At 40.9% G+C, this 18,615-nt stretch overlaps 2 protein-coding genes across 4 annotated transcripts in view; both read right to left on the bottom strand.

Annotated features, from left to right (window-relative positions):
- Window positions 1-11,845, bottom strand: part of RAB21 (RAB21, member RAS oncogene family) — a 43,542-nt gene extending 31,697 nt beyond the window's left edge. Inside the window, exon 1 of the mRNA XM_022571508.3 lies at window positions 11,695-11,845. Coding sequence (XP_022427216.1) covers window positions 11,695-11,844 — 150 coding nt within the window. The 5' untranslated portion in view covers window position 11,845. The remainder of the gene's footprint in view (window positions 1-11,694) is intronic.
- Window positions 11,846-12,083: 238 nt separating this feature from the next.
- FAABTP (fatty acid amide binding transmembrane protein) overlaps window positions 12,084-18,615 on the bottom strand; it is a 45,339-nt gene continuing 38,807 nt past the window's right edge. For all 3 annotated transcript variants that reach the window (XM_089921044.1, XM_089921043.1, XM_089921042.1), the window contains one exon: window positions 12,084-12,297. In XM_089921044.1, the coding sequence (XP_089777170.1) occupies window positions 12,088-12,297 (210 nt within the window). In that variant the 3' untranslated portion in view covers window positions 12,084-12,087. The remainder of the gene's footprint in view (window positions 12,298-18,615) is intronic.

Below are 18,615 nucleotides of genomic sequence, written 5' to 3'. Positions count from 1 at the left end.
AAGGAACAAAGAGCCAACTTCAAAGCTATGCAAAGACAGTCACATTTAAGTGTATATATATATAGAAGAAAGCGCAGAGATGGAAAGTAACACAGATAAAAGGCTAGGCTGGTGAATTATTACTGAAGGAGAAGGAACCTAGATTTCAGGAAGGACTTTATGCTGTATGTATACCAAGGAAAATTAAAACTAAGAAAAGGCCACCAGATTTCGTGATTAACTAAGGAATCTACAGAGACACAAATGGCAGAGCTGAGATCAAATCCAGCAATGTCTGCCTTCAAAGCCCAAGCTACACTCAAGATATTTTACTAAATAAAACACAGGTTAGGCGCCTTCCCTGGTGGCGCAGTGGTTAAGAATCCGCCTGCTAATGCAGGGGACACGGGTTCGAGCCCTGGTCCAGGAAAATCCCACATGCCGCGAAGCAACTAAGCCCGTGCGCTACAGCTACTGAGCCTGCGCTCTAGAGCCCATGAGCCACAACTACTGAAGCCCACGTGCCACAACTACTGAAGCCCGCGTGCCTAGAGCACGTGCTCCACAACAAGAGAAGCCACCCAATGAGAAGCCCATGCACCGCAACAAAGAGTGGCCCCCGCTCACGGCAACTAGAGAAAGCCCGCGTGCAATGAAGACCCAACGCAGCCAAAAAATAAGTAAATAAATAGAATAAACACATTTATTTTTTAAAAAAAAACAAAACACAGGTTATATAGAAAAGGGTATAAAATAAATTCAATGGCAAAATGACAAAGAAATAACTTGGAATATGAGAAGACCAAATACATGTTACGACAATAAATATGAATAAAGGACTATTTCCCACTCACAGCATAAGGGTGAAGAATATAAACTTTGAAGCAGAACTTTGGATTTGAATCTTAGCTTTGCCACTTATTAGCTGTATAATTTATTTGAATTCAACTATTTGTTCTGTTTCAATATCAATGTTATATAAAGAAACTCAAAACCTGACTCCTATCCTAATATTTAATAGGTAAGTAAACTTAAATGCCTCCCTCTCTTCTTTCAAACATATTTAAACTGATCTTCCCTCCAAAATCAGCTTTCCATTCCAACATTAGTATTTTGATCACATTCTCCAAGTCACTGAGGTTTAGAATCTTAGGAATATCATCACTGAATATTCTTCCTCCCCTGTCATCCCATATTCTAAAAAAACCTACCAACCCTTGCTTTTATATTTCCTCTGGAGTTCTATGACCACCAGTCTCATATTATGTCATAATATAAATACCTTTGGTCTCACCTCACACTCTGGTTCTCTGGTCTACATGCTAAATTATCTTCCCAAAGCCTCCATGATTAAAAACAAACAAAAAAACCATTATCATATCCATAGCTGAGCTCTCTAATAAGTTATCATTTTTAATAAGTATGCTTGAACTACATCCCTGCTGGCAGCTAATACCATAATAGCCTTTTTGTCGTGAGTTTTGTGGGGATTTCTCAGCATTGGGGAGTGAATTATAGCTGGTAAAGCTCCATCATTTTCTTTCTACTATTCCCTCTGAAACTTACCATCACTCTCCCATGGTAAGTTCAGAGACAGTGTTAAGTCTCTCCTAAGGAACTACAGATGTATAAAACAATTTTATGGAAAGTGCTCATTACAGCGACGATTATTAAAAAAAAAAAGAAAAAAGGAAAGAAGAAGAAAAAGACAATAACCTAAGTGTCCATCAATAGGCTATTTTTAAAAAATATACAAATATAGTCCATCCATACAGTGAGACACTACGCAGTCATTTCCACTACTATTGCTAATACTAGCTAACAGTTATTGAATGCTTACCTTCCACCAAGTACTGTGCTATGCACTTTTTACAAAATCATTCATAAGCTTCTCCTTTATAAAAGTCAGGGAGCCCTAATCTACAAATAAAAGTCTCAAAGCCTATCTTTGTATCCAAGGACCTCCACCATTTGTCCACATCTATCTACCCAAGAAAGCGTCCAGTATTTCTCTACTTACTCAGAAACTTTATATAGTCTATATTATACATTCCCTCCAATTCTGCTTGTTGATAAAATTCCTCTCTAATTTGGGCCTATTCTTTCTCTATCTGGATCTCACCTATCAAGACCAGTTCATGACCTACACTCTTCTTCCTTGAATTTTTAAGCTTTCTCATATGACCCAGACAACCCACAGTGAATTTCTCTATGCAGAAGAACTTTAGGGAACTTAATCTTGTAATATACAGCATATACCACCTTGTATTTTAAGTTAACTTTTCATGAGCATAAGTCTTCTGTTAACTAGAGTACATATTTTTATTTATTTAACATTTTCACAGTGTTTATAATGAAATGGGCAGTGTTCTAAAAGCTTTTCCATATTAATTCACTTCTCGTAACACTCTGTGATTAGATATAATTATTATCCAAATATTACAGATGTGGAAACGAGACAAAGGAATGGTAAGTATATTGTCCAAGGTCACACAGCAAGTGACAGAGTAGGATTTGAAATGAAGGCAGTCTGGCTCCAGACATGACTCATAACCACTATGCTATGGTACCTCCCAGACTGAGATGTGAGCTAACACTTCTCTAATAGAGGGGGCAGGGGGAACCATAGTGCTGCCCACAGCGGACTTGCAAATGTTGTTACCGTAGATAAACATATCCACAATGTGACTCCTATAACTCAATTTACATAAAAGATGTGTTCCTAAAAGTTTCCTTATAAACCAAATTATTTTAACTCAAATATGTGATGCATTAGTAAAGCACATTACCATAGGGTCCCCACTGTATCGTTTTCTTCCTTCATAACAAAAAACTTAAGTCCCACTCTATGGAAAGAGTCCTTCTGTAATACAAATCATCTCATTTTACATAAACCCTAAGTTTTTAATATTTTATAGATATTTTCTTAAAGAACAAACATCTGTTTTAAAAACAAAAACAATTATATTTGAGAATAAAGCTGCAAGATTTTATGTAACATCAAGACAGCAGCAAACGATCAAATGGTTGAAATCTGTTTTGGTCTTTTTTTCCTACTACCTCTATGACGCATACTTAATTTGGCCAGACTACTGAGATACCATTCATGGTTATATAATACTTACTCTGGGGCAGAGGTTCTTAATTCTGTTACATGGTAGTAAGAGTGGGAGGGAGGCATGATCATAGACTTCTTTGAGAATCTGATGAAAGCTATGAACCCACTCACTCTCAAGAAAACTGCTCATATGCACATATAAAATTTTTTCCCCACACTTTCCCAAGGGATTTATAAATCCCTGGCAATATCTCAGTGAAGAACCCCATCTAGAAAGAGCAGGGGACAGTGGCATAAACAACGTCAATTCAAAGGTTCTAGGAATATGGGAAGGAAAAAAAAATAGTACATACTGTGTGCCACCATGCTTTGGCTTTCTCATTTATTCTTTGTAACAACCCTGTGAAGTAGGTAATTAGCCCTATTTACAGTTGTGAACCTGAGATTTAAGGAAATACAGCGACTCACCCAAGGTCAGCCAACTTAGTCAGGTACTTCAGTGGGTGGAAGCCTGTCTGACTCCACAGTGCTTTTTCCATTGCACAAAGCTGCCTATTCCAGAACATACACACATTCTTAACTTGGCACTCCTCCACTTGGACACTAAGTGTTCCTGGACACCAACTCATCTCCCAGAATATTCTCAGGGTAGGCACAAAGTAATGAGGATGAAAGTAATGGTACATTTCCCACCTTACTCCTCCAAACCCGGAGTTACAGCACCACTATTTCTTCTAATTCCAATGATTTCATCTTCCAAACTTTAGGGGTACTGACAGACTTAACAATCTCATTAGACATCTGTCATCTGCACCTGATGCTTATTTACCCAACATCTTAACTGAAATCACAGTGAATATTTTTTAATCGCTATTAAAAAAATAAGATTATAGGAGAGATAAAATAAGAACAAAGTACACTTGCCAAATGAAAGTCTTTTCATAACTTGTTTCATCAATGTTTTTGTTAACCAGATCACTTGTTCTTGCTAATCACTGGCAAAGCAAAATACCTAATGCAGCACAGTAACTGATTGTGGACAAATACTTTCCTGTCTTTATCTAAGTTCAATAGACTTTCATTAATAATATGTGTGTTTAACTCTTCGAGGAAAACATAGGAAGAACAGTCTTTGACATAAACCACAGCAAGATCTTTTTTGATCCACCTCCTAGAGTAATGGAAATAAAAACAAAAATAAACAAATGGGACCTAATGAAACTTCAAAGCTTTTGCACAGCAAAGGAAACCATAAACAAGACGAAAAGACACCCCTCAGAATGGGAGAAAATATTTGCAAACGAATCAACGGACAAAGGATTAATATCCAAAATATATAAACAGCTCATGCAGCTCAATATTAAAGAAACAAACAGCGCTTCCCTGGTGGCACAGTGGTTGAGAGTCCGCCTGCCGATGCAGGGCACACGGGTTCGTGCCCCAGTCCGGGAGGATCCCACATGCCGCAGAGCGGCTGGGCCCGTGAGCCATGGCCGCTGAGCCTGTGCTCCGCAACGGGAGGGGCCCCAACAGTGAGAGGCCCGCATACCGCAAGAAAAAAAAAAGAAACAACGCAATCCAAAAATGAGCAGAAGACCTAAATAGACATTTCTCCAAAGAAGACGTACAGATGGCCAAGAAGCACATGAAAAGCTGCTCAACATCACTAATTATTAGATACATGCAAATCAAAACTACAATGAGGTATCACCTCACACCACTTAGAATGGGCATCATCAGAAAATCTACAAACAACAAATGCTGGAGAGGGTGTGGAGAAAGGGAACCCTCTTGCACTGTTGGTGGGAATGTAAATTGATACAGCCACTATGGAGAACAGTATGGAGGTTCCTTAAAAAACTAAAAATAGAACTACCATACGACCCAGCGATCCCACTACTGGGCATATACCGTGAGAAAACCATGATTCAAAAAGACACATGCGCCCCAATGTTCATTGCAGCACTATTTACAATAGCCAGGTCCTGGAAGTAACCTAAGTGTCCATTAACAGACAAATGGATAAAGAAGATGTGGCACATATATACAATGGAATATTACTCAGCCCTAAAAAGGAACGAAATTGAGCCATTTGTTGAGACGTGGACGGATCTACAGACTGTCATACAGAGTGAAGTAACTCAGAAAGAGAAAAACAAATATCGTATATTCACGCATGTATCTGGAACCTAGAAAAGTGGTACAGATGAACCGGTTTGCAGGATGAGAATTGAGACACAGCAATGTAGAGAAAAGACGTGTGGAAACCAAGGGGGAAAAGCGGCAGTGGGGTGGGGATGGTGGTGTGCTGAATTGGGCGATGGGGATTGACATGTGTACACTGATGTGTATAAAATTGATGACTAGTAAGAACCTGCAGTATGAAAAAAAAAATAATATGTGTGTATATAATTAAACAGTTATATTATTTTTGCTACAGTTACTAACATTGTTTCAGGCTTAAGTATTTAAAGTATCTATTGGGAGTTCCCTGGCAGTCCAGTGGTTAGAACTTGGCGCTTTCCCTGCCGTGGCCTGGGTTCAATCCCTGGTCAGGGAACTAAGATCCTGCGAGCAGGAAAAAAAAGGAAAAATAAAGTATCTATTAACTACTTTCAACTTAAGACATGGACATGAAAAGATTCAGCAAGATAATTCATAAAATTAGTCCTTTGTAGTAAGGCAATAAAAATTAGCTATCAAAAAACTAAGATGGGGGCTTCCCTGGTGGCGCAGTGGTTGAGAGTCTGCCTGCCGATGCAGGGGACACGGGTTCGTGCCCCAGTCTGGGAAGATCCCACATGCCGCGGATCGGCTGGGCCCGTGAGCCATGGCCGCTGACCCTGCGCATCCGGAGCCTGTGCTCCGCAACGGGAGAGGCCACAACAGTGAGAGGCCCGCGTACCGCAAAAAAAAGAAAAGAAAAGAAAAGAAAGAAAACCAAGCTGGGTGCTTGAATACTTCATTTCTTGTCCTTTGCTTCTAAAAAGAGGTATTATAATCAGTTTAGAGTCCAACTAAACACTTTGAAAAGGAGAGTCAAAAAATCACTTCTAAGGACTGGCTCAAAACACAAAGCAGAAAACAGCAGTCAGATATAGAATATTTATATATTAGGAGTTCAAAGCCATAACTCAGAAAAACTCTTCTTAAAAAAAAAGATCATCCACCCTTCTATAGCCCACATACTCTAGTAAAAATACTAAGGGAAAAAGGAAAGATTTCAACTACTGTATTTTATGAAGATATTGTAATCAAATTGGCTGAATCAACACTAAAGTGGCTTCAAGAACTACTTAGAAGATACTTCAGACATTCAAAACATTAATCTTACAAATAAGGAAATTAAGATTCCTAGACCAGGGGACTGTGACACCAAGTATAAAACCAACTGCTAGAACCTGAATGCCAAGTGTTGCTCAGGAGGTTAAGGTGTATGGAAGAAAAAAAAAGTAGTTGACCTAGCTTAAGAAAAAATGGTACACCATTACTATATGTGGGACCTCAGAAATCTAATCCAAGTCTTAGTTTCCTCATTTGCCAAACTGTTAGCATACTATCTGTATTCCCAGCCAACTTTACAGCACTGCTTTGCTAAACAAATGACAGGCACCTACCCTAGACTTCAGGAGGCAAATAGGTGGAATTCCAGTTAGAATTCTAAAAGGGAAGATAATTTATGGTTCTGATTATAAAGAAAGTTACTTTTACACAGGAGACTAGTTGAAAGTGATAGAAGACATTTAAATTAGAGTGCATAATCTTACAATAAGGGGAAAAAGAGGATTCAGCTAAAGAAAAGGAAGTGATCACCCAGGAGCACAAATATAGAGAGATAAACCAAAGACAATAGAAATGGCACAAGCATTTAAGAATAAAGAAAGCTAACAGCTGGTTAAAGTACCTTACTCATCTTTATTTTATTTATTTATTTATTTTACTGGTGAAGGTACTATAATTTTAATTAATTACATATTAAATGTTAAAAAATGGAACTGAGGAGGGAATTCCTTATTTATATTAAAAGGTAAGTTACCAAAAATTCTATTCTTTTTTTTTAACATCTTTATTGGACGTTACTCATCTTTATATTCCCCCGTTGGCACAATGTTTGACATGTAACAGGTATGAAATAAACAATTCTTGAATTTGACTGCTTAGGTTCAGCAGCTAATTCCAGAGAAAAATCAGTAAGCCCCTCACTCCAACTGTCTTTCTTGTCTCTGTCAAGTTTAACATAACCCCAAACCAATGAGAAAATCACATAAGAAAGCTTTGAGGACTCTACATAAGATCAAGTTTTCTTTGTAAGCAAGGTAAAGGATCTTGAGTTCTCAGAGAGCTCACCTACAACATTACTTCATAATTATCAGTAACCTAGGAGGACGTCTGCAAAAAGGGAGCAGTACTAAAACACCAAAGCATAGCAAATGTCACAATTTTCAAAACAGAAGTGACTTTCCATAAATGTTAATCCCAGACAAAACTGTAGAATGGATAATAAACAAATACACATGTATGCATAAAAATATAAAATGTAGCAGTCCCTCAGACCACATGCATTCTCAAAATAATTCATGTCAAATTAACCCCACTACCTTTTCGACTGGGTTACTATGAAAGAAACCAACACAAATTAAGCACCATCTATTCATCAAACAGCAACAGCAAACATTCCTTAAACAAACACTGTGCCAGGAGGTTTAAATACTATGGCTCTCTAATCCACATAAAAATCCTATGAGTGAGAGTCTCCCATTTCATGGATAAAGAGCCAGCTACAAACAGTAGAATAATCTGCCAAAATCATGACGGCTAAAAATCAGGAGCCAAAAATTCAAACTAACTTCAAAGTCCTGTCCCTTTTTACTACATCATATGGCCTCCTAATGCAGAAAAAACAATGTATCTTGTTCTTTTCCAAGCATTTGACAAAGTATCTCATGATATCCCCTATGGGCAAGATTGATGTAGCTAGGGCAAAAAAAGTTAGATTTGTAACGCTGGAGTAGCCATTTTCATTAAAGGCTTCTTGTCCACTAGGTAGCAGCCCACAACAGTCAGTCTTGTTTCCTGTTTCTATTACCATTAATATGTATAACACTCCATTTATAACTGTTTCTCAGTCAAGAGGAAAGAGGACTGTGGCCTGTGCATGGTCTGGAAAAAGCCCCACCCTAAGATTCTGCATATTTAAAGAGAAAGATACCTCCGGTCACGTGTCACTGGACTATAGTGAGACTTGTGAAGAGCTTTGTACTTGGCCCTCTCTCTCCCCTTTCTTTCAGAGTCTGTTAGTGACTGATGAGAACACTGAAGACATTCTTACCAAATCTTCAGGTGACAAAGTTAAAATGAGCAGCTAATCCAGCAGTAGAGACCATGCCTTATTTTTCTTTGCATGTCCAGGACCCAACCTAGTGGCTGACCCACAGGAGCTCCATCAATGTTTCTTGAATTACAAAATCAAAATTCAAAAGGATATTAACAGACACTAACCACTGGAGCAAGTTTATCAAAGCCAACTTTAATGGATCAAATTCATTAGGGAAAAAAAGATTTAACTACAAAATCAAAGGAAAATGAACAAATGTAAAGTCTTTCTTTCTTCTTTCCTCCCTCCCTCCCTCCCTCCCTTCCTTCCTCCCTCCCTCCCTCCCTTCCTTCCTCCCTCCCTCCCTCCCTTCCTTCCTCCCTCCCTCCCTCCCTTCCTTCCTCCCTCCCTCCCTCCCTCTGTCTCTCTTTTTCAGCAAATAAGTCTAAGACAGCAGGCCCAATATTAATCAATGGGACAGCTGCCCAAAAGCTCAAAGAATCTTTTCTGTAATACTTCAGTATTAGAAAAGGATTCTCCACAGGGGAGGTGACAGACTGCACTTCTTTGCACAGATCAAACCACACTTGGAATCATTTCTACAGCTGAAGGCATCATATTTTAAGAAAAGTGGACAATGATTAGTGAAATGTCTAGAAGAGATGTCAAAATAGTGATATGATTTAGAACAATGTTATAGGAGATCCACAAAAGGAACCAGAGCTGTTTACCCAAAAGAAGACAAGACTCAAGGGGATGTAATAGCCATCTTCAACTATCAGAAGGGATGCCATGTATGACTAAGATTCAGAGAGCAGGGAAAGAGATTTTGTCTCTAGACGCAGAAAAATGAATTGGAAAGTAGACCTGTCCAAAAATGAAATGTGCCACCTCAGGACATAGAGTTTTCCACCTTCTATAACAGTTCATCTCACCTCCAAGATGTTCAGACTAAAGTAGACAATCACTTGACTGAAATATTAAACAAAAGACTGAATTAGTGAACCATAAATTATCTTGGGTTCCTCTCAGTCTTTAAAATAGGAATGCATGAGAGTGTACTTTGCAAAGCATAAAATATTTTACAAAGATAGGTAGTAGGTAGTTCCGCTGACAAGAAAAAAGAGAAACTCTTCCCCTCATATCTCATGATGCATTAGCTCCTCTCCATCTGGAAATGAAAGGCATACAAGACTGTGTCTTATGGGTCTGACAGAAGTCAAATTTCTCTGAAAACATTATTTAAAAAGATGAAATGAACTGATATCTAAGAGAAGGAGATTGAATATAATGCTGTTTCCATACATTGGTATGGGAAAATCCTCAATTCTGGAACATAATCCAGATACCGTTTGTGATGACAGTTATATGCTATGCTTTTGATACTAGAGATCTACCATAACTTCATTCTCTCCTATGTATCAATAGATTTCAGTGGTTTCCTCTCAGATATTTAAAATCTTTAGCCAGCTTTTAGCTTCGAGGATGTTTTTGGAATGTATAATGAAAGTGTAATTTTTAGGTTGAAGGGCTAAATTATCTTTAAAAAAATTAAGAGCTCAGTTACAATGGTCTTCTCTTTTCTCTAAGGTCTGTAGCACAAAAGAAACCACTAAGGGGTGGTTTACCAATATCCAGAGATAGTGTGACTTATTGCTCAAAATCTGAAGTCATAACTAGATTCAAATTTCAGCTTGGGCACCAAGACTTGTGGCAATAAGATAACCAGCAAATTACTCAACTTAACCACGCCTGTTTCATCACCTGTAAAATGAGGTTAATAAAACTATCCACCTCAAAGGCTGTCATAAGAACTAAAAGACAGAAGAAAAGTAAAATACTCATCACAGTAAGAACTCACTAAATGTTAGCTATTGTTATTACTTTACCTAAATGAATTTCTAAATTTCCAACTGAGCATAGGTATTTACCCTAAGAATTTCCTTGATCTCACTAATAACACTCAACTGTAATTATCAAAATTGTGTTAAGTGACCTTGTATAAGAATGTAGGGGAAAAATGCAGGTTCCTGACATTCACTTTTTCAGATAGTATGCTTTATATAGGAGTAAAAATAGAACATGGAATCAGAACCAGAGCATCTTTGTAAATTCTAGACTCAGTGGTTTAATAATAGCATCAAACATCAAATGTCACAACAATCAGGAGACTGTGCATTCTATTAAATAGTGTCCATGTACTTACACAATCACTAATTAAGATCTATTGTGCAATTTAGGGTAATAATAATCATGGAGAGCTTACACTGGACCAGCTCCTAAGTGCTTTTATGTATATCTGTCCTGACAACCCAATGAACTAGATACTATTATTATGGCCATTTTAACAGATGAAGAAACTTAGGCACAGACAGGTTAATTAACTTGGCCAAGATCACACAGCTAGTTTAAACGGGTGGAGGTGCGAAATGAACCTAGACAATCAGGCTCAAAAATTCATTAGACTTGACTGCCTCTGACTGAATTGATCAAGGCAGATTCGCTGTATATTTCTTCTAATACGTGAAAACTGATTTCTTTGGAAGAGGGGGAGACTCCAACGACCTCAAAGGCCTGACTTCACACCCAATTAATGATTACATTTTAACACTTTTCTGACTAACAATCACGTATCTGCAGGTGAAAGCCGGTCCTACATTACAAGCAAAGAAAATAAATAGCAGCAGCAGCTAAGCTGTTAGTTTGAGGACCAACTGTTGGCCAGTATTCACATAATGTTTCCATGTGAATATGGGTCGACCCACATCGCCGAATATGTGACTCACAAGTCAGCAATGGAACTGCGTAACCCACACGGGCAAGCGGTCATTTCAAAAACCCTCCGGAGAGGAATGTCTTGCCAATCAGCACGTTACTCGAAGACAGGACAAAATGGAACTTGCACAAACACTTAGTCATCAGTAAGCGCTGAAGTTACAAATCACCTAGTTAGCAAAATCAAATCCGCAGCTAAATTCCTAATTCCGAAAGAAAGAAAAAGGGCTGACACTCGGTTGACTGTAGGGTGAAGGCACCTAGGGCCCAAGCGGAAGCAAATCAAAGGGGAAACACTAGCGCACCAATGGGGATTCCACGACACGCGCTGCCACACTGGGGACTTTTCAGGGCCCTTCCACTCCCCTCCCAACAGCCTGTCCTTACGTGTCCAGGCTGCCCCGACCACGCGTGTTCCCAGGGCGAATTCGGAAAGGCAATCTGAACGCGGAGGTGATAGGCCTGAGATGTGAGAGCCCACACCCAGACGACGGTGGCAGCAAAGTCCTCAGAGACCCGGAGGAGTAGGGGCCCCGAGGCGCCACCTCCCGCTCCCCGGGGCCCGCACCTGCAGAGTGGTGATGTGCTTGTCGTTGAACTTGTTCTCGCAGTAGCGCAGCACCAGCGACGTCTTTCCCACGCAGCCTTCCCCCAGCAGCACCACCTTGAACGAGTAGGCTCGCCCGGCCGCCGCCCCGCCGCCGCCGGCCGTAGCCATCCCGTCGCGTCCCCGCAGCCGGAGCCCTAGAGCCGCGCCGAGCTCTCCACAGCCGCCGCAGCGCCTTCACAGCCGCGGCCGGCGCAGCCCCTCCGCACCGGAGCTGCCAGCCCCGGGCGCCGTCTCCACTCCCGCCTCCGGGCGAGGCCTGGAAAGGCCGAGGGAAAGTCCGAGAATGAAGGGCCCCAGCCACCACGTCAGGCACCCGAGGAAAGGCGAACAGCACTCCCTCTCCGCCTCCCTCTAATGGCGTCTCCTTCCTCCTACGTCACACTTTCGGGTCACATGACCGCCGCGGCCCCTGGGACTCGGCCCAGGAGAACGTGCCTGAACGTAGGTGGGGCTTCTGCGCTCTTCCCGGGGGCGAGCTGGACGCGAGGGGACCACGTCTGGGCCGTCTCCCGCAGAGCTAGGCCGTCTGCGGGCCACCACCACTCTGCAGTTGGTGGGAACCTGCGGGAATAAGGAATGAATAATTAGAGGCAAGCCCAGCTCAGGTGGAATATTGAAGTGCAGAATGTTCTCGTTCTTGCCCAGGGGCTGTCCACCTCTCCCATCCGGGGTCCCCGTAAACCGAATCTATCAAGGTGTCCTTCAGTACCTTGACAGTGTTTCTCTGGGGGATCCCAAATCCTAGCTATTGAACTTCTTTCAGTTCCCCAGACCACCTGGACTCCTCATCTTTCAGGTCTCAGCTTAAACAGGAAAGGCTTCCCTGACCACCCATCCTTCTCCCTCTGTCCTTCCATCACTCTCCCCACCCAAGTTAGGTATTTCATAACACTGGTATACCTTGTCTAGCGGCGCTTACCACGCTTCGTGGAAATTACTTTGCTGAATATTTGTCTTTCCTTATTAGGCTGTAGATTTGTTAAGGACAAGAACTAGGTGAGACGTGCTTTGACTTTCTGACTCCAAGCCAGGCACATAAGAGGCATTCTATAAATATTTGGGAATGAATGAGTAAACAATACATCTTAAGCCATTATGCCTTGGTTTCCTAGTTTTTCTGTCTTCCATGAAGCTTCCCGCTCCCCCACCATTAAACTTCTGACCTTCCCTATTGACTCCACCTTGACAGACCTGGCTTGTTTGATCATCACTTATATTTCCTTATCTGCCTCCCCTTTCTTTCATGAAATACACTCTTCCAAGGAACCATACTAGTGTTTCTAAAAGTTTGCAACTAGAAATGTGACGTCAGTTAGGTAAACATATTCTTTCTCATGAGACTCCTTTCCCACGTCAAACCAGATAGTCCATTCATTCATTCAACAAATATTTGAAGGTGCCCACCATATGCCAGGCACTGTGCTGAACAAGATACAATGTCTTTCACTGCAGCACTATTTACAATAGCCAGGACATGGAAGCAACCTAAGTTTCCGTCGACAGATGAATGGATGAAGAAGATGTGGCACCTATATACAATGGAATATTACTCAGCCATAAAAAGAAACGAAATTGAGTTATTTGTAGTGAGGTGGATGGACCTAGAGTCTGTCATACAGAGTGAAGTAAGTCAGAAAGAGAAAAACAAATACCGTATGATAACACATATATATGGAATCTAAAAAAAAAAGTTATGAAGAACCCAGGGGCAGGACAGGAATAAAGACGCAGACATAGAGAATGGACTTGAGGACATGGGAGGGGGAAGGGTAAGCTGGGACTAAGTGAGAGAGTGGCATTGACATATATACACTACCAAATGTAAAATTGATAGCTAGTGGGAAGCAGCCGCATAGCACAGGGAGATCAGCTCAGTGCTTTGTGACCACCTAGAGCGGTGGGATAGGGAGGGTGGGAGGGAGACGCAAGAGGGAGGGGATATGGGGATATATGTATACATATAGCTGATTCACTTTGTTATACAGCAGAAACTAACACAACATTGTAAAGCAATTATACTCCAATAAAGAGGTTTAAAAAAAAAGATAGAGGGCTTCCCTGGTGGGGCAGTAGCTGAGAGTCCGCCTGCCGATGCAGGGAACACAGCTCGTGCCCCGGTCCGGGAAGATCCCACATGCCGCGAAGCGGCTGGGCCCGTGAGCCATGGCCGCTGAGCCTGCGCGTCCAGAGCCTGTGCTCCGCAACAGGAAAAAAAAAAAAAAAAAAGATACAATGTCTTCGTCATCAAGAACTTACTCTTTATCAGGAAAGACAGACACGGTCATTATATGATAGAATGCTTTCATCTTGATAAAGCAGTTCAGGGTATTTTGCAGATGTATATGGGGACCTAACTGGTTTAGCATACTAGGGAAAGCTCCTGGTATGCTACCTTTGATATCCCCAATGCTACATTTGGGTAGGAGTAACCTGGGCAAGAAGGAAGGAGAGCTTTGCCAGCAGAGAGAATAGCATGTCCTACAGCCTTGAGGTAGGAAGGAGCATCAAAAGATGAGAAACAAGTGCGAGAACACGGAGAGCTTCAGATGAGACTGGCATGGAAACCAGGAATCAATACTGAAAGGACCTTTCAGCAAACGAAGGGTTTTAGTTAAAGGTGCTGATATAATCAGAGTTGACTTTTAAAAGATCACTCTGGCTGTAATTTGAAAAATGGATTGGAGAAGGATAATACCACTTCAATTTATTTAGAATCAGCCATTAAAGAGACCTTATGTTTTAAAAAATATATATCCTCTACTTCTCTCTGCATTCCTCCTCTCAGGGTCTTTGCATATTCATGAATTCTTCCAGAATAAGGAAGAAACTTCACTTTGAACGGGGCCCTTTCCATTATCCATTCTGAATTCTTAATATTGGATTGAAATTTGCCTCTCTCTGACTGCAATTAATTGTTCCTCATTCAACCTACACAACATGTATCTAATCTCTGTTCTTTGTGAAACATCTGTATACATATGAAGAAAGCTGTCTGATCTTCCTTTAAGCCTTCTTTTTTCTTCTCTTCTCTTTTCAATATAGCCAATGCTCTCAACCACTGTTCAAATGATATGGATCCCAGATCATTTAATAGCTTGATCATCTTAGAATCTACATGCAGTACTTTGTATTTGTCACTGAAAAACAATGCAAATTTTTTTATTGTAAAATAAAATAAGTTTAAAGTTAAAATAATTTTCCAGGTTTAGCTTACACTGGGATTTAAGGAATGTGCGCCAAATGTTCACAGATTATAATAAGTCAGTTTGGCATAATTTTGAGCACAGAGTGGGCAAATATAGATGTAAGTTGTGGCAGGTTGGTAATGGCCCCTCAAAGACATCAGGTTTGAATACCTTGTGCCTGTAAATGTTACCTTATTTGGAAAATGGGTCTTTTCAGATGTGATTAAATTTAGGATCTTGAGATGGAGAAATTTTTTTGGATTATCTGGGTGGGCCGAAAGGCAATCACAAATATCCTTATAAGAGGAAAGCAGAAGGAGATGCTACACACACAAAAGAGAAGGCAATGTGACCATGGAGACAGAGATTAGAGTGATGCAGCCACAAGCCAAGGAAAGCTGACAGCCACCAGAAGCTAAAAGAGATGAACAGATTTCCCCCCAGAGTCTCTGGAGGGAGTACAGCCCTGCCCAACACATTCATTTCAACCTAGTGAAACTGATTTTGGACTCCTGAACTCCAGAACTGGAAGAGACTAAATATATGTTGTTTTACACCATTAAGTTTGTGATAATTTGTTACAGAAGCCATAGGAAACTAATACATAAGTATACTGGAGCTACACAAGTGGCTTATATTAGTCTAAGCATTGAAAGAAATTCAGGCTAATTCTGGGATAGCTTGTGTGCTCATAAGAACTTAGATCAGTTTTGGAGTCAACTGTGATTGGTCTGTATAAACTTGATAGAAGATGCCACAAAAAACTGGAACTCTAGTTCCTTCATAGATGGGAGCTACAAAAATGTGAGGACTCCTCAGTCAGTAGATATCTCAAAATAGATTCCTGATTGGTGAGGGCTGAGGCATGGTAGGGTGCAAATTCCAAAGCATATAGCTCCTTTTCACCAAAAACAATCGTCTTCCTGCCTCCCTCTCCCACCCACCCAAAAAACTCCCCAAACCCCAAGCATAATTATACAGGTGAAATCTACTTAACCATGAATGTGTAGCACAGTATCATATGGGAAAAGTTGCCACAGAAAGGTAATGTGTAGCTCTAACAGCTTCTGTAAAAGGGGAAGAATCATCCCACCAGTTTTGTGGTGGTTATCAGATTGGGTTTATGGACTACATTTAAAGTCTGTAAGTCCTAGTTTTTTTAATGGCCCCTTCTTTCTCTCCCTGTTCTTATACTATATTGTGGATTAAGACTAACCTCATGGTCTCTAGTGTGACTACCTGGGGCTCTCAATTGTTGAATTTTGATGAACTATCCAGCATTGAAGAGTCAGGGAATGTTTATTTGTTCATTTGGGAGGGAGGGTGACTGTCGATGGCCTTTTGTACATCCTTGTTTCATTCATTCTTTGTTCATTCATCATTGAACAAGTATTTATTTAGCATTTACTATGTGTCAGATACTGTACTACAAATGTAATCCTGTCAGACATGACTTCTGCCCTTATGGAATTTATAGTCTAATGGGCACCACAAATAATTAAAACAGTTACAATAAAGTATGGTAAATGGTCTGTAGGACAGGTACAAGGAGCTATGGAACCACATAGGAATAGCAACTAACCCAGCTGTTCCACAAGATAAATCAGATCAAATGGACACATTCCTTTATCTTCAATTTTCTCAGTATTTGGGCAGATTTGACTCAGCTTACCACTCTCTCTTTTGTGGCATGTGTGCCTCCCTTTGCTTCTGGGTCATCACAGTCTTCCAGTTTTCCCCTACTTTACTGGCTGCTTCTTTTCCATCTCTTTGCTTGCTTCTCCACCTGTTCCCAACCTCTAAATGCTAGTGGGCTTCCAGACTCAGTTGTCTCCAATAAAGCTCTCCCTCTAAGTGATCACACCCAGTCCTTTGGTGTGAAATATCTGTTACATATTCATTACTCCTAAATGTACATCTTTCACTCCTGATCACTCCCCTGTGCACCAGATATGTATAGGCAACTCCTATTTAACATCATCACTCAAATGTCAAATAGACATATCAAACACGATAGTTTAAAATGGATCCCTCAATTTCTCTCCAAAAGTTGTTCCTCCCCTGGTTTTTCCTGTCTTGGTAAAGAGTTCTATTATACATCTATTTGCTAGAGCTAAAACCTAGCTGATATCTTTTTGTTTTCTCTTACTCTTCGCATCCAATCCACTACCATATCTAGTCAACTGTACCTCTAAAACAGATCTTGAGTCCATCAGTTCTCCATCTCCACCACCCTAGTCCAACCCACAATCAACTTTTTCTTAGGCTACTACAATAGGCTTCTAACATGCCTCCCTGACTCTACTTTTGCGCTATTACCCACTGCAATCTATTCTTCAAACAGCTGCCAGAGTAAATTTAAAAATAAACAAACAAACTCAAATTCCTTACCATGACCTATAAAGTCCCTACATAATGAGGATGTTGCCTGACTTTCCACCTTCATCTCATCCAATCTTTTCTTCCTATCATTATGCTCCTGTCTTACATGCTTCCATTCTGATCGTCTTATAGGCTTAGTCCTTACCTGCCTCTCGGCTCTTGTTTGGAGCAGAGAAAGGTGTATTGCAGGGCAAGCAAGGAGAATGGGTGGCTCATGCTCAAAAAACCCCAAACTCTCCAATTTCAGGGAAGTTTTTATAGGCAAAATTTGGGGTGAGGGCTGCAGGGTGTGTGAGTTTCTTCTGATTGGTTGGTGGTGAGGTAACAGGGTGGTGCTCTAGGAATATTGTCCTCAGCCTAAAGTTGCCATCCTCCACCTGGATGGGGGTCTTAGTTCCTGCAGAAGAACTCAAAGATATTGTTATATATATCCCTTGAGGAAGAACCAGGACCTTGCCCCATCCTGCACTATTTTTTTCTTGACTGCTCCTCCCTTGCTTCTGCATTCCCTCACTTCCCTGATTAGTAACTGTTTGAATATGCTCTTTGGAACTCAAGGAAGGTGTAGGAGACTGAAGCCTTTTTCCTGCAAACAAGAAACAGGGGACACAGGAAGGATTTGTACCCAGGAGGGCCCCACAGGTCCTGCTCAGTTTCAATACTTTTGTCATACTACTAACATTTATTTGTTCCCATGTTTATAAGCTCCATGAGAACAGATACCTTGATGACTGGCATACCATTGAGTCTCCAGGGCCTAGCACTGTGCCCAGCATATAATGGTCACTCAATAAACATTTGTTGCATGGATTGAGGTAGGATAATATCTTGATATTTTAACCTATGGGAATTTCCCCCTAGTATTTCCATAAGCTATGAGGCTTCCTATGTACCAAGGAAGGATAGGGACAGCAGAACACAGTACAACAAAGATTTTAATTTTTACATTTTGATTTTTAGAAGCCCAAGCCACTGGTATTTAAAGTTGTTGGGTTTTTATTTTTGTTTTTTGGTGGTTTTTTTTTGCGGTACGCGGGCCTCTCACTGTTGTGGCTTCTCCCGTTGCGGAGCACAGGCTCCGGACGCGCAGGCTCAGCGGCCATGGCTCACGGACCCAGCCCCTCTGCGGCATGTGGGATCCTCCCGGACCGGGGCACAAACCCGTGTCCCCTGCATCGGCAGGTGGACTCTCAACCACTGCGCCACCAGGGAAGCCCTGTTTTGTTTTTTTTTAAATAGAATGTATAAGCAATCAGAGTCACTGCTTGATTAATAAGTATTAGTCAAGGAGAATTAGAGGAAAAGCAAGGGA

The sequence above is a fragment of the Delphinapterus leucas genome, chromosome 11 (genome assembly GCF_059928025.1).
Source record: "Delphinapterus leucas isolate spDelLeu-1000000601 "Yukka" chromosome 11, BTC_Dleu_Yukka2, whole genome shotgun sequence".
NCBI lineage: Eukaryota > Metazoa > Chordata > Mammalia > Artiodactyla > Monodontidae > Delphinapterus > Delphinapterus leucas.
Note: the sequence above shows the minus strand (reverse complement) of the source record. Positions and strands in the feature narration are given on the sequence as shown.